Source organism: Gracilinanus agilis, chromosome 3 (assembly GCF_016433145.1).
Source record: "Gracilinanus agilis isolate LMUSP501 chromosome 3, AgileGrace, whole genome shotgun sequence".
Classification (NCBI taxonomy): domain Eukaryota; kingdom Metazoa; phylum Chordata; class Mammalia; order Didelphimorphia; family Didelphidae; genus Gracilinanus; species Gracilinanus agilis.
Window position 1 is genome coordinate 138,419,168 of NC_058132.1, and position 23,648 is coordinate 138,442,815.

The 23,648-nt window shown below is 38.6% G+C and overlaps 1 protein-coding gene across 1 annotated transcript in view; it reads right to left on the bottom strand.

Moving 5' to 3' along the window:
• Positions 1-23,648, bottom strand: part of MTUS2 (microtubule associated scaffold protein 2) — a 465,717-nt gene that overhangs the window by 90,548 nt on the left and 351,521 nt on the right. The window contains 1 exon segment of the mRNA XM_044666108.1: positions 8,865-8,931. Coding sequence (XP_044522043.1) covers positions 8,865-8,931 — 67 coding nt within the window.

Below are 23,648 nucleotides of genomic sequence, written 5' to 3' on the forward strand. Positions count from 1 at the left end.
TCTAAGTGCTCCACAGAACCTGCTTCCATCTCCTTCATGGATGCTGGGACAAATTGTTCTCATCCTTTCATTCTGCCAGGGGAAGTCTTCACATGCTTGGAACAGACATCCCTCTAACTCACTGACATGTTACTCCTTAACCAGACAGTTCTATCAGGGTGTGAACAAGTGGGTATGCTACAGCTTCTTGGAGCCACAGGTGAGAGCTGGGTGAAAGGTGGACACCAAAGGTGGATGAGCAGCCCTCCAAAGGGCTTGGGCAAGTCCTCACACCAAAAGTGTTAGTCTTCCCCGAATATCCCATACACGCTACTTTCTTTCTATTAAAAGCCACAAAGTTGATAAATTTGTGATTCACCTTAATGATAACTTCATCTTTCAAAAGGCTGAGGAAATTTCAAAGGGAACTGTTTTTGTTAGTTGTTTTTTTTGTACCTGACTGTGTTCAATAAGGATGAATCGGTTACTGAAGTAGAAAAGATAGGAACTTTGGAAGGAAGTGGCTATTGTATCACAGAGTTTGTGATAGATAAGAAGAGAGCTGAGCAATGTCTGACAATGCACTCTAGATTTTGGGAGAGTGCATTTCAAAGGGATCAGGGAAATCCTAATTATATGATCCAATGGTCTAATATTTTATAGTACAAACTGACACAAGGATTGGAAGCTCTTACTAATGAGACTGAAGACACAGGCAGAAATAGTTCCAAAGGGAGGAAATTGAGGAGCTATCTGAAGACACTGATGTAAATATGTTGGAAACTCATTAGCCAATGAAGATTTTTAAGATGGAAGCAACCTCGAATAACAGGATAAGAATAGTATGTTGCTATAAATTGTGTTGAGTACTATTAACATCCAGAATTAGCCAGTTCTAGAAATGATGGTAAGAAAAACAAAAATAAATGTCCTTTTAAAAGTAATGTTTGGGGCAGAAAGAAAATCAGAGAAGAAATAGCTCTGATTGGGGTGGATTGGATAACAGATGGTAGTGATAAGGCAGAAAGAGAACTCTCATTTTGTTTCTGTTTCTCTTCCTTGGGGACTAATTTTTGAACTAGTAAAGAGAGAACAGACATTGTTCTTGGGGTGTGTAATCTCCAGATCAATGAAAAGATAGTCAGATAGCATTGATCTACATTCAATGAGTTCATAAGAATAGGCTTAGATGAACTATATCCTTGGGTACTTAAAGAACTGGCAGACATGACTCCTGAGCTACAAGAACTCATTAACCTCCTCGATTCCTGTGCCATAGTCTTAGAGCAATCAGGAAGGCACTTTCTAGATTATTGAAAGCTGCCATGTCAGATGGCAGATGAAGAAACTAAGAGAAGAGTTCAGTGAAACAATCAGCTCTCTCATCTCTCCTCCCCATGACAACTACATCTGTCAACATCTCCATCAATCCTCTGCCCCGGTCCCAGAGGATAAGGGGGACCTTTTCCTCGACAGAGTAATTTCTCTTCTTGTGCCTTTGATCCACTCCTCCTGTCTCCTTAGGGAGCTTTCTTCATTGATCATCACCCCATTCTCTATTATCTTAATGCTTCTCTTTACCTATTACTTCCTTCCCAAATCCCTACAAATACGCTCCTAGAGCTTCTTTCCTTAAAAACAATAACAAACAACTCTTCCTTTTACTGTGCCATCTGCTCAAGTTGCCTTCTTCTGTTTTTCCTTTTTTATAACAGAACTCCCAGAAAGAGCAATCCCAGAAAGAACATAATCTTCCACCCTTGCTCCTGAAACTGTTCTCTCGAGGGTCTCTAATGACATTGAAAAGAAAATCCTTACCTTCTGACTAGGAATTAATACTAAGTGCTAGGTGATGGGGATTAGGCAACTTGCCCAGGAAGTATAACACAGTTAGGAAGTATAACACCAAATTTGGACCCAAAGCCTTCCAACTCCAGGCCTGGCTCTATCCACTGAGCCACCTAGCTGACCCCAATGACATTTTAATTACTAAAATCAGTGACTTTTCTGGTGCATGAACCTTTTAGCAAGCATTTGACAATGACGATTTTCTTTTCCTACCTTTTAGGTAGCTTTTCTCCCTGTCCTCTCCTTTTCAGTTTCTCTCTCTCTCTCTCTCTCTCTCTCTCTCTCTCTCTCTCTATATATATATATATATATATATATATATATATATATACATACACATATACATACATATATACACATATATACATACATATATATATGTGTGTGTGTATATATATTCCTAGTGCTTAGCACTTAGCACTTGGATTAACTCATAGTAAGCACTTAAACATTTATTGACTTGACTACTCTTTCCGCCTTGGTTCCTTTAATATTGCTTTCCTTGAGTTCTCCTACTGACCTAATAACTTTTCTCTTCCATTTCCTTTCCTGGGCCATCTTCTTCTTCTTGCCCTCTAAGTGTGAGTATATACCTCTTCTCTCTCTTTCCATGTCTTTCAGTTAACTCATCTGCTCCCAAAACTTCAATGATCACCTCTATGTAGAAAGCCCCCCAATACAGCCCAAGCCCTACTCCTTTTCCTGATTTATCTAGGCTTGCACCTTCACCTGCCTGATGGGCATCTCCACTTGGATATTCTACTGGTGTCCAAAATTGAACCTGCCATCTTCCTTCCTAAATAGGACCCTAAAACCTGCTTCTAACTGAATAGTGCTATTATTTTCTCAGTCATCCCATCATCCAGTCCTGAAATGCTGGTCATCTCTAATTCTTCCTGCTTGATTGTACCTCTGTAACATTTTAGATTTGCCTTTTTTGCTTCTTGGACAGGATCAAAATAGTAGTTCTAGCTATCATTCCTTGTTGCCTATTGCTACTTCTCATTAGTTTCCTAGCTGCACTCTTTGCTTAAAGTCTCTCCCCTTTCTAATCTTTCCTTCAGAAAGCTAAAGAACTCTTAGTTCTTTAGTTCTATAAGGCCTCTAGAGTAGCTAGGTGGTACAGTAGATAGAGTGCAGATCCTGGGATCAGTACAAGTCCAGCCTCAGACACTTACTAGCTGTGTGATCCTGGGCAAGTCACTTAACTCTGTCTCAGGTCCTCATCTGTAAAATAAGCTGGAGGAGGAAATGGCAAACCACACCAGTATCTTTGCCAAGAAAACCCCCAAATAGGGTCATGAAGAGTCAGGCAAGACTGAAATGACTGAACAACAAGGCCAAGAGCTTTGCTATTTCTGTCTGTCTTAGTACCTTCCCTAGAGCTTTGAACATGGTAGGCACTTAATACATTTTTGTCAGAAAGCTCTATATCTTCCTGTCAGGGAAATAAAGACCCATGTGTTTTCAAAGGCCAGGAAGCTTAGACACAGCAACCACAATTTATCTTTTGACCTCAAATAAGTGCAGTGATTTTGATGCTGGAAATCCCTTTGTCAAATCTCACTGGGACTTTCAGATGAGAGTAAAGGTTTGGGAAGTCTAATGCATAAAGCCTGAAGAAGTGGACCAGATGTTCCTGAAAAGTACTGGACTGGGGACCAGAAACCTGGGTTCTAGTCTCTGAACTAGCCATGTGGCAGCAAGTCCTCTGTGTGCCTCATTTTCTCCATCTGATGGAGAGATTCTTTAAGTAAGGAGTGCAGCTAGGAAACAAATGAGAAATGGCAATAAGAGACAAAATGACTAAATACTCATGGTATTAAGAATGAGGCGTCTATGATTATGGTGGTCACTTGATAAACATCCACAAATAACTGGACATGTCTGTAGGACTCATGTAGCTCCCTCTTAAAAGTATATTTTTCTTTCTGTTTTCTACCTCCCATCCTAACCTTTTGACAACAACACCACTTATTCCAAAGCCTTCTACACACAAAACTGGATACTAGAGGCACTGGAGACAAAGATAGAACTAACAAAGCTCCTGCTCTTAAGAATATTCTATTGTTGCTTTGTTATTTTCAATTTGAGGTTTTCTTGCCAAAGATACCACAGTGGTTCGCCATTTCCTTCCCTAGATCATTTTTACCAATGAGGGAGATGAAACAAACAGAGTTAAATGACTTGCCCAAGGTCATATAGCTAGTTAAGTGTCAGAGGCAGGATTTGAACTCATGGAGAGTCTTCCTGATTCCAAGCCTGGCCCTCTATCCACTGCACCATCTAGCTGCCTGTATTTGAGAGGGATACAATTTGAACACAAATAAGTAGAGGGTACAGTTTCCTCCATGAATTTTTCTCTAGTGAAAGCAACATGTAATCTCTTTCACAACCCTTAACTCCAACTGCCTAGTCCTTATCTCTCTTCTGCCTTAGAACTAATTGTTAGTATTGATTCTTAGTCAGAAGGTAAGGATTTAAAAAAATCTTTGATCAGTCATAGTTTTTGAATAGGGCAGACCTCATTATTGAGGGGGCTGCTAAGGATCTCTTCTAGTGATGCTGCCAAGATTTTCTTTAATGATAAGAACACTGATAGCCCTGTTGAAGTAGTCTGAGGGGAGTTCCTGATTCTGAGGCTGGAGATAAGGGATGATAATTTGTCAAAAAGTAGGTTCCCAGAACTATCATGAATCTAGGGTGAGAATTACTGCTAGTTGCTTCTCCCAGGATCTGAGTCACCACTGAAGGGAAGAGACAGCTAGTGACCTTTTTCAATGACAAAGAAGTGATAAATCACACTGAAGAAGAAAAAGGCTTTTTTTTTTTTAACAAAGGAAGAAAAACTATATTTAGAAATCCACTTTAAATGAAGCATAAAGAAGGGTAATCGCTAGCACCCAGGCCCTAGAGATCTTGGTTTCTTTACTCCCTACTGGCACATGTTTCCCATGGGAGTACAGCTACCCCAGGAGACACAACCAACATTCCTTCTACTGCTTCATAATTTAAAAATCCAAGCTCTTTGCCTGAGAGGCTTACAATCCTTACAATCTTCTCCAACAGAGACCAAACCTTTCCCTATTCCTTTCTAACTCAAAAGACTAGAAATGGTAGACAGATTTCTGACTCACTATGACTAATTTAGAGACCATTCTACCATTTTCTATCAATTAAACTCGTTCCTTCTGTCTTAGAATTAATACTGTAAATTGAAGATAGGTAAGGGCTAGGAAATGAAGGGTAAGTGACTTGCCCAGGGTCACACAGTTAAAACGTGTCTGAGGACAGATTTGAGCCCAGGACTTCCCATCTCTAGACCTGTTTTTCTATCCACTGAGACACCTAGCTGCCCCTTCAATATTCTTCATTACTTTTCATCGTTTGAAGTTCTTACGACCCATGCATACTGACTCTTCTTGTTATTGCCATCTACTAATTTCTAGGTTATTTCAGTTTTCTCAGTGAATCCAATACCTGGTTTATATCCCTGTCCCTTGTATTATTTTTAGGGACTTCAGTATTTACAATGATGATTCCTCTAAACCAGGGGTCAGCAACCTTTTTGGCCGTGAGAGCCATAAACACCACATTTTTTAAAAATGTAATTTCATGAGAGCCGTACAGTGCTCACAGTGCTGCTCCTGTAACAGCACCTGAAAAAAATTGACTTTATGGCTCCTGCAGAAAGAGCTATATCTGGCCCTCAAAAGAGCCAGATGTGGCTCGAGAGCCATACATTGCCGACCCCTGCTCTAAACACTTAATTTGTTAATTCTTTAAGTTCCTCAATTCCCTTCTCCACCCCTACTTCAGCCACACACCAGCATGGTCATACATTAGTCATTATCTTCTCTCAAAATTATGTCACTTTTAAGAGATAGGATTTTGAAGTTCTATTCTTTGACTACAACTTTTTATCCTTCCATTCATTCACCAATAATCCCTGGATTCTCCATCTTCAGGCTACTTGATCCACCACTATTCTCCTAATCCCTCCCTTTGGCTTGATTAGCCTCTAGATCCATCCAGCCTTGACCACATGGAAAGTCAATAATGTTTCACCAGCAGCTACCCTAGAATCCCTCCTCCCCAACCCTTCCCTGCTGTGACCTTTTATTCTGAATAACTTGTGAATCATCATCCCAGGTTAACCTCAGCTTTGCAATGATTTTTCCCCCCTACCCTGAAATTTTTGAACACTGAAGAATAAAAATCACAAAAATACCCTGACCTTATCCTCTACAAACTTCTATTTTATAATAACCTTGGCTTGGCCCTCACCATTCTACTTAATCTTATGCTCTATCCCCACCTGAATTCTCATAGTTTCTATTCCAAATCTCTCCTTTGGTCCCCTATGCCTTCTCATGGTTGTTTTTCTGTTTCATTGCCAAACTTTTTTTTTAACCCTTTACCTTCTATATGATAAGGTAAAAGGAATATTGACTATAATAATTAGTTGGATTTTCTCAAGAGTCCATTTTTTTCCCAGGGATTTCTTTCTTTTTCTTTTTTAATTTTTTATAAAAACCATTACCTTCCATCTTGGAGTCAATACTGCATATTGGCTCCAAGGTAGAAGAGTGGTAAGGGTAGGCAATGGGGGTCAAGTGACTTGCCCAGGGTCACTCAGCTAGGAAGTATCTGAGGCCAGATTTGAACCTAGGACCTCTTCTCTAGGCCTGTCTCTCAATCAACTGAGTTACTCAGCTACCCCCTGGGATTTCTGATAATCCTTTGCCACTATAAGCTTAAGCTTGAGAAAATGAACCCTGCCCATATCACACCAATAGGGCTTGGACTGAGAACATGTGTAGGAATCTTTCCTGATAAAATTATCTCACCAGGACAGGCTCCTGGGATTTCCAGATCAGATAACTGTTGTCAGCCTATATCCTTGAGACCCAAAAGTCACTCCAAGGAGTTACTGTCAAGAATTTGTCTTTATACCTTGTCCCTCAAGCCAAAATTTGTTTTTTTCTTTTTTTCTCTTCCTCATCTTTCAAACAAGAAAAGCTGGCTAATTTCTGTATCTAAAAGGCTCCTCTCCTTAGGAAAGGGATTCCTACATGTATGCTCATTCTGCTGAGAATACATTAAAAACACCCTTTACTTTTCCCTTAGTTTCCAGTGTCTTACTCTTACTCAGCTCAACTTTGGTCATCTATGAAGTTAGGCACCCGGGAAGGTAGCTGGGGGGTATGGAGAGGGGTGTGTGTGTGTGTGGTTAAGTGACTTGCCCTAGGTCACATAGCTAAGAAGTATCTGAGGCCAGATTTAAACTCAGGACCTCTCATCTCCAGCCTGGTTCTCAATCCTTGGAGGCAGCTAGCTGCCCCTCAATGCCAAAAAAAAAAAAATTGCCCCTACAAGGTTCTTCCACAATCTCACTGGTCTCACATGGTCTCTTCTACACAGGATTATAGAAAGAGAGAATTTGAGTGCTGGAAGGAAACTTCATAGCTATCAAGTTTAGCCCAAATACTAAAGGAATCTCCACTCCTAACATACCCAATAGATAGTCATCCAGTCTCTTCTTGGAGACACATTATTTCTTCATACCATCCATTCACCTTTTGAATAGTTCTGTCATGTCCTGAGTCTTCTCCAAAACATGACCAATTCCTTCAATTAACCCTAATGAGATGAATTCAAGTGCCTTGGACATTTTGCTGTCTTCCTCTGGACACATTTCAACTTAGAGCCTGGCTGCTAACTCCACTTGAATGCTTTCTCTGTGGTCACCCATTTCCTCCCAGTCACTAGATTCACTGGCCATTTTTCAGCCTTCATCTTCCTTTGACCTCTTTCTGCTTCTGACATTGTTGAGACTGTTCTCCCTGCATAGAGAAAGATGGTCTAGAAGTATGTGGAAGAGAAGAGGGGAAACAGTTCGAGATTTTAAAATTCACTGTGTACAATTCATCCATCAGGCGGTCATCCTGTCAGTTAGCAAAAATTCTTTGTATTCACCTGTTTGCTCCCGTTAGGTTGGTCAGTTTATATCTCTGGGCTTCAGTTACCCCTTGTGTATAATGGAAAAAAGAATCTGTCCAGATATGTTGGGGTTTTTATTGTCTAGTAGCTAAAAGTCACAACCTAGTGTGCTATAGAAATTCCTTCGCTTTCCACATTGTCAGTGCTAGAGATGTACTATTCCCAAGATCTACCATTTCTAAGTTCTGAGGGGAAGCAGGAGGGGATAGAAGCCGGTCTCAGAGTCAGGAAAACCTGGTCAAGTGTTGTCTCTTACACCCATTGGCTGGGTGGACGTGGGCAAAATCAATAAACTCGGCCAGCCAGAAAACTCTTAAGGCTCTAAGATGTAAAGCAGTTTCTAGTATGTACTGGTAGAAGGAGTTTCCCCACTGGGAGTTACCTGTACAGAGGAAATCACAGGGAATCTAAAAGGCCCCTTCCTTTCCAAGAAAGGCAGAATTCCCATGTTCAGAGACCTAAACTATTCCTATAGCATTTCATTAGATAGGGGTCATGAATTTTAGTAAGCTTCATATTTTAATCCAACTAAATTTATTTTTTTTTGACCTCACTTTCCATGACAGTATGATATTTTATGGAAGAATATACAAAGAGGTCATGGATTTACATGGATCCTAGAGAGAACATATATTAACTATTCAACATACAGCTCCTGACATTTCTTGCTTCTTTTCAAATGACGCGTGACCCGAGTCCTGGGCTCGGTATGTGCCTAGAAGGATAGACGGCTGCCTACCGCAGACCATACTGACCAATTATCTATCACCATCTGTGAGGAACAGAATAAATTCTTGATTAGATCTCATGTGTACTGTTAAACCTGCTTTTGTAACGGTGGAGAGGTAAAAATTATGGTTCCTTGCAAGGCCACTGAAATCCACCACTGTGCTCTGGAATAGATTTTTATTTTGTCTAGACTGTATTTTTTCCCCCCTGGTAGCTTCTTACCAGGCATGATTGCTTTTGTTACACATTCATATGCATTAGGAACGGACATTCTTTACACTACTGATTTGCAACGCCCTACTTACCAACTTCATCCCTGATGTTTGCAAGTTCGATGGACAGCTCTTTTTCTTTCACAAGGGCACTTTCATTCTGAAAAAAACAAAATGCCCCTAGTTTTATCCTAGTTAAGCACTTTCACATGTTTAATTAATGAATCAAACTTAGCAAATATTTATGAGTTTAGCCTTTAAGCAGATTACTTTCTATTATACCATATGTACTATAAAAATAAAACTTACCATGGAAGCCAAGTCTAACTCATTTATTTCTAATTCATCCACAATGCAAACTTTGCAATATCATTAATACACATGGATTGTATTTTTCCACATATAGTATTACTTTGGGTACACTTTCTTATCATGCTTTTTTGTATGCATGCCTTATTATCACAAAATGATATGGCTTTGACCTAGAAAATTCATATTCTGTTTGTTTAACATTATAATTTTTGAGGGGCAAAGTGTCTGAAGTTAAAGAAAACCCCTTGCCAATATTTTTTGTCCTGATTTTGAAAAACTATCAACCCTGCTATTAAATAATGAAGATGTGAACATTTTACAGGAAAAAAATCCATGAAATATTCCTTTTATATCAATAAGGTACCATTACTAAAATTTAATTTCTAGGAATTATGTGATCCTACCATCTTCATCATTAGAAAGGAATTGGGAGGATGAGACACAAAAAAGAAAATGTCATTTATAAGTGGTGTCACTTTTGAAACAGTACCTGACCTGAAATGGAGGTCGGAATGTAACTTGTTCAGTTGACTTAGTTACCATCTAGTTGTATTTAACTAATTCACATTTTATAAATGATAATTAAAAAATAATATAACTGAAAATGCTAGAGGGAAGCACAGTATCCTTTAAGTTGTGAAGAACATTGTCAAAGAAAAGCCTTGCCCAGCAATTATATATTATGGAATTCCTTCTTCCTTTCCCTCACCCTGAGCTCAGTAAACCGATTTTCTGAGAGGTAGCTAAGATTGAAATTTAGAACAAAGGAGACCAAAATATCTATCACATCTATCATCAGGAGAAAAATGCTCCTAGTGAATTTTAAAAAAATCTTTCTTAAACTATAGTTGACCTTGATTTTATTTCACCTACAGAATTAGTGCCAATTCCAGCTTGCTTTCCAAATCCTTTTTTCAGACTACTGTTATAGGTTGCCCATCTGATTAGGTTCTATACAATCCAGATGAAGACCGAAAAAAAAAATCACACAACATCTGGCTGTTTTGTTTAACTTATTCCAAGTATCCAGATATTTGGAGACATTTTGACATTTGACTGAATTAACATCTTTTCTTTAGAAAAGTTTTCATACTGTATATCTTATTCATTCATTTCAAATTAATTAAAAATAAATGATGTCAGAAAAAGAAGTCATCATCAGAGACATCTATAAGCCTGAGGAGTGGGACTGCTTTTTTAACTCAGTGGGTACCGTTTTGATTCTTCTACACTGATTCCTAGGATTAAAAATGGCAAGTGGCGGGGGCAGCTGGGTAGCTCAGTGGATTGAGAGCCAGGCCTAGAGATGGGAGGTCCTAGGTTCAAATCCGGCCTCAGACACTTCCCAGTTGTGTGACCCTGGGCAAGTCACTTGACCCCCATTGCCCACCCTTACCACTCTTCCACCTATGAGCCAATACACAGAAGTTAAGGGTTAAAAAAAATGGCAAGTGGCTTCAGTATCTTTGCCATGAAAATCCTAAATGGGGTCACAAAAACTCAAAAACGACTGAAACAAGTATATAACAACAAATAGTAGCCCAGAGAAACTGACTTCCAGAGGTTCATGATAATAGCAAATTTGATGTTCAAAGAAATGATAAGATTTAAAAAGAAAAAAAAAGGTGGTCTAATTTTCAGGCTGGTGAGAGGAAGAATGATGTATGGATTAAAGTGCTGGATTCTGATGAATAAACAAAGTTCAGATTCTCTGACATGAGTTCTCTAAGGTTTAAAACCTTAAGCTGCTCTATAAATTATGACCGCCACCGAAACACATTAAAACACAATTCTTTCATTCTACCTTTGCTTGAGTACAGCAATGAGTTGTCCATGGTAAGTCATAGAATCATAGAATTTTAGAGGTTAGAAGGAATTCTAAGGTTATCTACTCTAATGCTCTCATTTGACAAATGCTACATTTTATTGACTTGAGATCTTAAACAATGTATTCATCACACCAAAAATGTTCTCATATTCACTATGGATTAAAAATGACTTAACAGAGAGGGTTTGAGTCCCAGCTCTAGAAAGAATTTATATGACTGTGGGCAGGTCACTTGATCTCTCTATATGCCTTGATTTATTTTATCCATAAAATGGGGAGAATAATACTACATATTAGCTACATTGTAGACTTTCTATGAGAAAAAGTATTATATAGCTATGAAATGAGGTTCCTGCTCAGTTTCCTGTTTTCTCCATAAAGCCCTACCACACTAACCCAGTACAGCTCCAGGTGATTTCTACCTTTCCTGTATTCCTTTAGCATCTCTTTATTAATCAACTACACATTCAATTATATATTTTTGGGTACAGTTCTCTTCTTATTTCTCATATATGAGTTGTCAGGACTTCCACCTCTTTCATCGACCCATGAGAAATCTGTAGATCTAGACCTTACACAAATATGTATGTATGTAGACGCACACAGATGTGTGTTGTATGTGTGTATACACACACTTATAGAGGTGTGTCTTCTCCAATAGAATGTAAGCTCCCCAAGAGCATCCCTAAGCACCTAGCTGACTGCATAGCATATGGGAAGAGTTTAATATATGCCTGTTGATTGATTGTCTCTTAAGCCAAATTATATCTCTGAGCTCATGAGCTATGTCTTACAATTTATCAAACAAACATTTTTTTAAGCACGTAGTAATGCAAGGGCTTACACTATGGACCAGAGACACAAAGATGAAACATGGCACCCTCTTGGTCCTCGGGGAGATTTCAATCTATTGGGAATAGGACATATACACTAGTAGGCTTAATTAATAAAAGGTACCCAATAATGGGGCAAGATGGAAATTGATTAAACTAGAAGGATTGTTTACTTTCTGCTAGAGGATTTCTATACAATTGGTGATTGTAAAAAAAAAAAAAGCCCAATTTATCCAAGTGCTTCAGTCTTTCCTGGAATTAAGTCAGGGGCTCTCTGAGGCACACTGATTATAAGGGGGACCATGTTCAAGTTCAGGCTGGATGGTCCCTTCTTAAGAATGTCGTGGAAGTTGTTCTTGGTCAAGTAGGAGTTGGCTAGGGGTTGAGCTGGGGTCTCTACCCATTCTCAAATTCTCTGATTAAGGGTATGTCTATTGCCACAAGGTTTGGGTGTACCCAGAAGCTCCTTCCCAATGTAATTAGTAGGGGCTAACTTAGGCACTGACGAAAATCTGGTTCACAGAGTTATTGCTGTGTAAACCTCTGAGGTTCACAGAGGCCACCCCAAGCACTGGATAGATCTCGAGTAGAAGAGAACATGCCTTCGTCTGAAGAAGTCTCTAAGCTCTCCTGCCTCTCACCCTGGAAGCTCCCTCAGGGACTGGGTCATTGTCATGTAAGCTTCAAAATTAATATCCAAATACTCCAAGTATTATATTTAATGAATTTATTAATAAATAGCTTGAAGCAAGAGGAAAAAGCTAGAGCAAAGAGGGAGCCAACCCAGCTGCACACACAGAAAAAGAGAGAGTAAGGGTATGGTTACACACAACAACATAAGCACGCAAGGTGGGGATGAAGGAAGAAAGGGATTCTGGGAGATGAAAAAGAATTCTGGGAGATGGAGTCCAAGGGTTCAAGATTTTCTAAGCATACGGTTACTAAGGGACAGGCCCCCTTTTCCTACTGGTGAATTCCTGCCAGAGGCCTCCACCTTGGGGTTGGGCCCAGGCCAACCATGCTTCATAGTCTTTTTTTTTAAGCCCATATTTTCTGTCTTAGAATCAATGCTGTGTATTGGTTCCAAGGCAGAAGAGTGGGAAAGGGTAGGCCATGGGGGTCAAGTGACTTGCCCAGGGTCACCCAGCTAGGAAGTGTCTGAGGTAAGAGTTGAACTCCAGGACGTCCCATCTCTGGGTCTGGTTCTCAATCCACTGAGCCACCCAGCTGCCCACCATGGTCTTTCTTTTTGCTTGTATTTGCATTCCCAGTTCTTAGCACAATGCCTGGCATATAGTAAGCACTTAATAAATTTGTGTCACTTGCCTAGTCTATTCCAGTGTTTAACAACCTTTAATGCTAGTAAATTCTTCTAGCCGGTTAGAACACTGGGCCTGAAATCAGAAAGACCTGAGTTCAGATCCAGACTCAGACACTTACTGGATGTGTAACACTGGGCAAGTCCCTTCACCTCTGTCTGTCTCAGTTTCCTCAACTGATAAATGGTGGGTCATGATAGTATCTACCTCTGGGGATGTTGTTGTGAGGATCAAATGACATCTTTGTAAAAAAGCGCTTAGCACAGTCCTGGCACATAGTAGGCACTAAATAAATGTATAGAACTATATCAATGTTCCTCCTTCCCTTCCAGGTAACAAGAATCTCTAGGATTTCACACGAAGTTCGCTTTCCTTCATCCTGTCATCAGGAGATGGTTACAGCTGGTTATCATCCTTCATATAATGTCTCTTTTCAAAATGAAATACTCTACAGAACACTCACTCTTCCACGTCGGTTTTTGGTCCAGCTCGTTCATCATCTTTGTGACTCTTCTCTGATCTTAGTCCAGTTTTTCATGTCTATATCAGGTGGTGGAATCCAGATCTAAATAAGTGTTCTCACTGGGGTTTGACCAGTGTTGAGTGTAACAGATGAACTCCTTGTTCTAGAAACACCATTAACTCATCTCATTTTCAACATGTTATCACAAGCTAATGGGAGAACTCCTATTTTTAAAAAACAGATTATTTTTTAATTTAAATTTTGAATATTTTCTCATAGTTACATGTTTCATGTTCTTTCCCTCTCCCCCAAACCCTCCTAATCCTTCTTAGCTGTCGCACAATTCCACTGGGTTCTATTTTTTTTTTTTAAATGAACTCAATTCAACAATTTTATTTCAGGGAACAAAGTCTTCAAAATGTTAACTTATTTACTCTGTATGTAATGCTTAAATCTGAAATATTTTCAAATGGACGTGTTAATTCCTAAATCTATTTATGGAATTAAAGTGATCATGGGATCAGTGGGACTGCAGGGTGGCGCAGCAGATAGCATGCTGGACCAGGAGTCAGAAGACTCATCTTCTGGAGTTCAAAATCTGGCTTCAGACACTTATTAGCTGTGTGATCCTGGGCAAGTCACTTAACCCTGTTTTTCTTGGTTTCCTCATCTCTATCTAAAATGAACTACAGAAGGAAATGAAACTGCTCTAGTATCTCTATCAAGAAATCCCCAAATGGAGTCATGAAGAGTCAGAAAAGACTGATATGACTGAACAGCAACAACAAAGATCATAGTATTTTATTCACTCACTAGTTCTGAAATAATGTTTTTGGGAAATTACAGAAATGACTAGATCTCGTGTGTCCAATGTGTTTTTTTTTCACATTTATAATTCCTCCAATATTGACCAAGTGCAAGGCACTATTCTAGGCACCATTACCACATCTAATATTTCAGACTTCAAGGATTTATGATTGTTGGCACAAGTACTTTGCTGATATATCATTCCCTAGTAGATAATCCTTAAGAGTTGCAATGGGTGAAAAACTGCCAGTTCAGCTAGCCACAAGGGTGGCTTTCCCCAAATGCTCCCTGGCTCACCTGTTTTATGGGAGAGAGGACACCAGAATAGGAGGAAGAAGACGAGGAGAAAACAGAAGGGGAAGTTAACTAGAAAATAGAAGGGGAGGTAGAGAGTGGCTCTCTCTCCCAAATTAGTGCAGAAAGGAAAGAACATTGTTTCTACTTGTCTTGGTCTTTCCCCTTGTTGCACCCTTGAATAATGCTTATACTACTTAACTGATTTTTAACTTCAGGATCATAGAGTTGGAAAGGGACTTTAGAGGTTATAACTAACTCAATTATTTTTAAAAAGAGGAAACTGACACCCAGAGAAGGTTAAATGACTTGTCTGGATTACACAGGTGGGGAATGGCACAGCAGGATTTAATCCTAACACCTCTGATGCCAAATCGATTGCTCTTTCTATCATGCTAAATTGCCGCCTAGTGGTTTATGAAAAAAATAGAATCTGAGTTTCTAGACAAGCCTGGGGTGTTTTCCTCCATTGCCTATGTAGAAGGAAATTCCCAACTGGTGGCAAGAATGATAATATAACGCTATGTGCTCTTTTAAGAGTTGGCATAAAAGCTTTTCAGGAGACATTCTTTGAGAAAGACATCTGTATGATTCCAGATATTCTTAGGCTTGACTTCAGGTGGGGAATGGGATGGGGAGAGAAGGAGACACAGACAGGCAGACTGACAAAGAAACACAGATAGATACACACAGACACACATGCACACACTGGAAACCGGAGACATTTGGGGAAGTCAGCTCCTCAAGATGCCCCTGATTTCCAGTTTGCCTCCTAAACATTTCAGAAAGAGAATTTTTCCTTGGATGAGATTGGAGTCTCTCAGTTTGAGCTAAGATGTGATATCACTTCCGATCAGAAGAGATCATTCACATATGCATTTTTATGCTGTGTTCTAATTTGTATCATATCTCCAATTTTTGCTTATTGCTTTACTTAGATAAATGGTTATATTTGCTAATTACTATTTTTGATTGTCTTTAGTGTAATCAGTTTTGGTGGGAAGGAGCCAAGGCAAAGGGTATTAGTTTGGTCTACTCTCCAATATTAAGAGCTAATAACTAGGCAACTAGTTTTTGTTTTGAATTTTAGGTACTACTAGACCAGCAGTACTTAGGGAGAAAGACAGGTGTGGTTTTAGTCCCAAACTCCACTTTGGAAACTAGAGTAAAGTTCTCCATCTCATTGCATTTTCTTTGGAAGGGATGGATAGGATTACAGAAAATATCGAACAATGAGTGTCTCTCATGAGCCACTTTTTAAAAAATATTTCATTTGTATTATTATCTTAAATTTTAATTAATTAATTAATGATGTTTTTCCATGGCTACATGATTCATGTTTTTTCCCTTTGCTCTTCCCTCTTCCTGGAGTCAACAAACAATTTCACTTGGTTTTTCATGTATCATTTTTCAAAACCTATTTTATATGATTAATATTTGCAATAGAAGTGCTATTACTTACTAAATAAATACTCTCTTATTTAGTTTTTGGTTTGATTTATCTAGATCTGATAGAGGAAGGTTGAGGTTTCCCACTTTTTTATAGTTTTACTATCCATTTCCTCCTTAAGCTTCAATAGTTTCTCCTTTAAAAATATGGATGCTATACCATTTGGTTGAGCACTGCCATTTCTTCATTGTCTATACTGTCTTTTATCAGGATGTAATTACCTTCCCTATTTCTTTTAATCAGATATATTTTTACTTTGGCTTTGTCAGATATCATGATTGTGATTCCTGTCTTCTCTTTCTCAGTTGATGACCAATAAATTTTGCTCCAGCCTCTTATTTTTACTCTGTGTGTCTACCTGTCTTCATGAGCCACTTTGAATCACATAGTTAATCCCAACATGTTATATGGGGAGCTCACATCTTATATAAAGTTTATAAGACATAAATATGCACTTTTCCCCATGGTTATTCATCCTTTGTGTCTACCCATGTCAGGGTTGGGTTGTGAATACTAGACTGTAAGGTCCTACAGGATATTCTTTATATCTATATAATTTTCTATAACATTGTAGACACATATGCAGAAATGCTTTTTCACAATAAGGAGAGATCACAGCTCCTGAGTTTTGCATTCAATCTGGCCAAAAGCTTTCTTTTAAAGTGCTTGCTTTTGGACCAACTTTTCTAATTCATTAATTTTTTGCTTCAAGAAAGCTATTGATTATTTCTATTATCCTAGCTGTCAGAGAGATTAGGGACTTCTCTGTCCAAGAATGACTCAGTATCTATGACACTGATGGAATATTTCAACTCATAGGCTTGAGATTGAGAGAAAGAAGGAAACTAAGAGGTCACTGAGTATAGTCCCCTCACTTTATACATGACGAAACTAAGGCCCATTGAGATTAAGTGAAATGTTCAAAGTCATAAGGCAAACTTGGGATTTAAACTCAGGTCCTCAGACTCCAAATCCTTTGCATTGTACCACCTCCTCTCTTAGGCTGCTGAAAGTAACTTAAGAAGTGACATAACTCAGCCAGCACTAGAAGTCCTGAAAGAAAATTCAATTCTGCTCATCAGAAACTTATTGTCTATTCTGTATAAGACAAGAGTCAGCATGGAGTAGTGTCAGCAAGTCCATTCTTGGAGTCAAGTCCTGACATAGACCAGGTAAGTGACCATCAGCTTAATTTTTCAGCTCCAAAGGAAACTACGGTGATCTCTCACCTATCCCAGGAGTTACGTTCCAGAGACCCCCTCAATATCTGCAAAGTAACAGCATTATATTTATTTTATTATTTGTATGTCTTTTAAGGCTTTAAAAACCTTTCCCAACTCTCCTACAAACCTTTCCCACACTCTTATAAACACTGAGCCAATCAACGGCCAGGATTCAGAACACAGTGCTGTGGTTGGTCTTGCGATATAGTGAAAACTCCACGATACAGAATTAGATATATATTTTTTAAACCCATGATACAATGAAGCCGTGATATAGAGAGGGACAACTGTATATAGTTTCTACACAAGACTAGATGTTATAGTTTCTCTGTGTAAGACTATATGTTACACCCGAGTTTCCATTGTGCTCTGATAGAGCGAATTTCCATACTGGGTGATCTATAAATCAGTGAAATCATGAAGGGAGAATAAGGGAAAGACAAGGGTAAAAAAAAAAGTCAAGGAGGGAGCACACTGTATAATTAAACTGGTCAAGGCTATGAAGGGAGGGCAGCAAGACTAGAGCCATACTGATAATCTTAGAGAAGAAGGAAGAAAGAAATGTAGAGGTCATTGACTGCAGTCTCTTCACTTTATACACGAGGAAACTTAGGACCAATGACATGCCCAAAGTCATACAGTCAGATCAGGGATTCAATCCCAGGTCCTCTGGTTCCAAATCCTTTGGATGGATGGACTGGAAGTAGTAGTAAGAATGAAGAAAAGGTTAAGGAACAGTGAAGTCCAGAGAGAGAAGGAAGGAAAGAAGGGGTTAATTAATTTAGGGGAGAATTAATAATTTCAAAATCAAAGAGGTGGCACAATTTATAGGTGATGGTATAATCTGGGCTGTGATCATCTCTGTGAGTGACTGAGGTATAGAGAAGACACGTAGGTCTAGAGAGTTGAGGAGGTCAACAAACTGAGGATAGTATGTTTGATGGGACATATTGATGGTCCAAAGTTTGAGGGTAGAAGTTGGGATAGAGAGGATGCATGCAAGTTGGTCACTGAACCTTTTGGGAAAGGAAGGATCCACCTGAAGACTGGTGGATCAAAGCAATGAAATTCGTTTGTCTTTCCATTCTCCTAATTCCTGAAATAAGGAGAATTATTCCCTCTTTCAAAGTGAAAAGTATTTCAGAGGGCACTAATTTTTAGTATTATCAAATTCTGAAAGTATTATTCTATTTATCTTTGTGTTCCATAGTCTAACTGCAGGTTGCATGGGTATTAAAACAGCAATTCTTATTGACAGTGTGCCCAGCCAATTGCCTCTGACACCATCCCATCTCATTCCTCAAATATAAGTCAGGTCTAGGGTGATGATGTGAGAGAATGACTGGCATGTGAGCATGGCTTCTTTCTGATCTCGCAGAGTTGGATCACTGTTTCCCTGAAGAGTGGATGAGTGGAAAATTTCCCTTCTGGAGCCAAACATATGAGGTCCTATTCTCAAAAGGGCTAAACATAGAACTCAACATTAATGATCTAAACTTCTAGTGAGACAGTCCAGATACTTAACCACCAAAATAATTTTCACTTTACTGTTATTATCTCACTCTCCAAATAGACTAAACCTGATACTGACACTGGCCATGAGAGTATCCATGGAAATTTCTCTTTCTCTTGGTGACCTTCATTCAGTTTTGATCATCTTAAGAGTGAGAATTCTCTACTCTTCAGTTCATGAGACTTCATCACAAGGGGCCTGGAAATGTAACATTGCCACGAAAAGTCAAATTGTAAAGAAATGCTCCCCTCCAGGCATTACCATTTGAGTCTGTTAGAGTTATATGTATAATGTTTTCCACAGAGTCATATAATCTTCAAGTTAGATGGGACCTCAGAGATCATTTGGTTCAACCCAAATTTTTTTTTGCACAGTGATGGGCAAACTTTTTAAAGAGGGGACCAAAGAAAGGAAATTCTCATCTGTCTGTCTGTTTCTAAGGCAACTCTTTCGAAGTTTCATTGTATTGTATCCTACTCATTGTATTCTTCAGATTAGGAATATTGTCAAGAGGCTGGATAGAACATTTCAGGGGGCCGTAGTTTGCCCATCACTGCTCTAGCAGTTGTGGTATAGTCTCCTTAATATTACATACTACCCCTAAATCCCAACAAAGGATCATTCAACCTCTACTAAAATATTTCCAGTTTCAAAGCACTCACTAACTTATAAAGTAGCTACACATGTTAGGAAATTCTCCCATATTGAGCTGAAATATGTTTCCCTATATATTCCACTTATTTATCCTACTTCTCTCTTCTGGGACCCCCTGACCCCAAAAGATAAAGTAATCTCATCCCTCTTCCATACGTCAGTCTTTAAATTTTTTGACAACCTTGATCATCACCCCCTATTCTACTGTCTTTTAAAATTCTCTTGTCATTCTGGTCTCCAAACTCTGGACACACTCTAGATTGGAATGCAATCTTTGGTACTGTGGGAATAACGTTCCTTAGTCAAGAGTTCCAATACACGGCAGCAAAAGTTGTCACTTAGAGTTCTACAAGGCTGGTACAAAGGCATTCTGAAGAGTTAGAATGCGTATGGGAGTATCCATTCTCAACCTCCTTTCCCCTTAACAGTATCTTTAGGTGGAGAGCATTTCAGAGAATACCGATTCTTAGAATTACTGAAGTGTGAGAGTACATTGCTCTGAATATGAACTTGGCAGAGTTCAGCAGGGGATTTGTAAAGCCCCTCTTTTCTGCAGGTATCTATCTACATGGTAATATTCAGCAACAGATTTTCTTCAGTCGACTGTCTTTGTCCCTACTGTATCTCATTCTCAAGATGTAAGTTGGATAAGGTCTATAGAATTCAGACAGCGAGCTCAATTCTAATACCTTTCCTTCACTGTTTGGGAAAGCAACCTTTAATCTTTTTCAGCTGTAAGAGACTGGAATACTCTCCAGTCAGCTAATCTTTCCATTAACCTCCAAGCACCTCAGATGTTTTGCCAGCTTACAAAGCCCTGACATGTCCCATTATTTCAAGGGGATTTGCTAACGAAATGTTATCTTTCAGATGCTTGGTAATTCTCATGGAATTCAATTGGATGGGAAAATGCTTCCCCTTCTTGGCCTCATCAGTATGACTCTACACTTGAGTATCATGTCAATCCAAAGATCAGAGGATAGCCAGCCTATTACCAATATGTTCTGACTTAGTTTGAAGCTATTTCTAGCCCACTGAGTCCAGGCAACCTATGAAACCAGAGAAGCAAAAGGACCCCTGAATAGTTTCTGTTAGCATTCATTTATTCCCTAGTAAGTCCTCATATTCTCCCTTCAACTTTCTTCCTCCCCTCCCTTTCCTATTTCTTAGACCTAGCAGTGTTACTCTGTTAGAGTCAATCCTACTGAAAGATGCTATTGACTATAATTGAATCCAATTTTCTTTTTACTCTAGGAGGCTTCTTCCCCATTCAATGTTAAAAACAATGTACACAAAAATAAAAACACATACACAATGTTTTTAAAATAAAACAAAATTAAAACAACATACACAAAAGTAAACTCATGGTGTTTTTAAAATAAAACAAACAAATAAAACAAAAATACAATATATACATACACGATGTTTTTAAATAAAATAAAAACAACATACACAAAAACAAAAACACATAAACACATATTCATCCTTATACACACATATCCTTAAACACAAAATACTCACAACTAATAAAAGGAGGAATGAAGTCTCCCCAAAGAAACTGATCCCTGAGGAGACAATCCCTAAAGAGACAAGTCCAAACACTGAAGTCCTTTTCTTGAGTTCTTTGGAAGATCAGAAAGGATGAGGAGAGCTTAGCATTCTATCTCAAAATAGAGAAACATTTCACCAATGAGGTGTAGAGAACTATGACCGTGGTGGAATCAATAAGGTTCCATTTTCTGTAGAGGAGAAGAGCAAACACACCTTGATGCTCAAATATAGTGTCCAGGACTGTTTTCCAGGAGTGCAAGGTACCTTAGTGCCCTGCTCTCTCAACCTGGGCAGATGGATTTAGGTTAGGAGCTAACAAGTCTTGAACTCAATTAAAAAACAAAGCAAAACCATTTTCTGCCATATTTCACACAATTTCCTATTGCCATATAGTGAAATGGTGCCTTAAGTCGCGATGGCCACATCTGTTTTCGGCATTAACACCAGCCGTGGCGTGCTTCATATTTTGGAGCTCTACAGAAGAACCCCTTGGGAGGGAGCGCTGACCTTTTTGTCTTTCAATTCAGTTTTTATTGGGTTTTAAGGCTGCGGCAGTACTGTGCCTCTCCTGTCTTAATAAATAACATTATTATTTCTTTCATTTCTAATGATTCTTGAGCAACGTTGGGGTTTTTTTTGTTTGTTTGTTTGTTTTGCAAAATTACAAGCTTTTCTCTTGCTGAAATGAAATCAAACCTAGCCTAGCCAAATGTGAAACCACATTTCATACTGAATTTTTCCTCAGCATTATATTAAAACATGTGTATGATAATGCACAAAGACAAAGCTTACTGTTACAACAGTAAGAGTTGCTACACACAGTCTTAGAGCATGAGAATATTTTAAAAAATATCTGGGGAAGTATGTTGTTTAGTTAAGAAAAATTACAGTCATTAAGAGTTAGACTTAAGAATGGATTATCATGTGCATCAAGGAGGCAACTGGTAAATTCCACCCTTACTCAAGTTCAGAGAATTATATCTGAAGTAAATTTCTCTTTATACCTGCCCCCTATTTCTCTACCCACCTAAATAAAGCTCAGTCTTCTAAAATCTTGCTTTCCTCATTTCTTTGTTTAAGAGCCCACAATAGTTCCCTAGGTTTAATGTCTCGAGTTTTAATACTGCTTAACTTTCTAGAGTCCTTTCAATCTTTTCCTCACTTTTAATTTTTTTTAAGAAAAAATATTAAATAAATTAATCTGTTAGTATGGTGGATAGAGCCCCAGCTCTGGAGTTGGGAAGACCTGGATTCAAATTAGTCATATGACTCTGGGAAAGTCACTTAACACCAATTGCCCATTACTGTTCCTTTGCCTTAAAATAAAATATTGATTCTAAGACAGAAGGTAAGAATTTAAAAAAAGTTTAATCTTTTCTTCCCACTATCCTCCCTCCTTCAAGCACTTTAAAAATAAATTTGTTCCTCCAAAAAAAAAAACCCCAAACCGCTCCATACATATCCACATAATCTGGTGAAACAAGTTCCCACATCAGCCATATCCAAAAATGTATGTTTCTACATTTTAAGTTCCTCAACCTTCTGCCAGGAGGTGAGAGTCTGTAAAAAAAGAGATTCATTTCTTCTTTTAACAAGAGCCTGCCTTCTCCATTTCCTTCCTATCCTCTTGCCACCAATAAAAAGGAAAGAAAAACAAAGTCATAATAAATATGTATATTGTTGAGTCATTTCAGTCATACCCTACTCTTCGTGACCTCATTTTGGGTTTTCTTAGCAAAGATATTTAAGTGATTTGCCATTTCCTTCTCTAGATGGTTTTACAGATGAGGAAACTGAGGCAAACCAGGTTAAGCAATTTGCCCAGGGTCACATAGTTAATGAGTGCCTGAGGCCAGATTTGAACTCATGAAAATGAGTCTTTCTCATTCCAAGTTCCAAGTCCAGTGCTCTTTCTATTGCACCACCCTAGATGTCCAACAATTTTGTATAGTCAAGCATAATAATAATAATAATAGCATTGGCTATATTAAAAAAATAGGTATCCCAGTCTGCTCATTTCATAGATGAGGAAATGGAGACACAGGGTTAGGTCACTAGCCCAATGTAGGACTAGCTGCCCACATTCCTATTTTACAGTTGAGGAAATTTGAGGCTGACAAAAGTTACACAGCTTTTGCCAAAGTCACGCTGCTAGTAAGTGTTATGAAGTTGGATTTGAATTCAGATCTTCCCGACCCCCAGGCCCAGTGCTTTACCTATAGCACCCATCTAGCTGCCTCACTTGAAATCACAGGAGCATAATCAGTTTGGGAAGCAAGTTACCTAAAGATAATTTGCTTTTCTTTAATTTTTTTTAGTGTATTATGTTTTTTTAATGGTATTTATTTTTTTTAACCCTTAATTTTTGGTGTATTGTCTTATAGGTGGAAGAGTGGTAAGGGTAGGCAATGGGGGTCAAGTGACTTGCCCAGGGTCACACAGCTGGGAAGTGTTTTCTTTAATTTTTTAAAGCAATCTTTTCTAAATGCATTAGTGTTCTTATCTAATATATTAGAATTTTTTTTTCTTTTAAACCCTTACCTTCTGTCTTAGAAACAATACTAAGTATCATTTCCAAGGCAAAAGAGCGCACATAAGCTACATTTAATCTCCAGGCCTGGAACTCTATC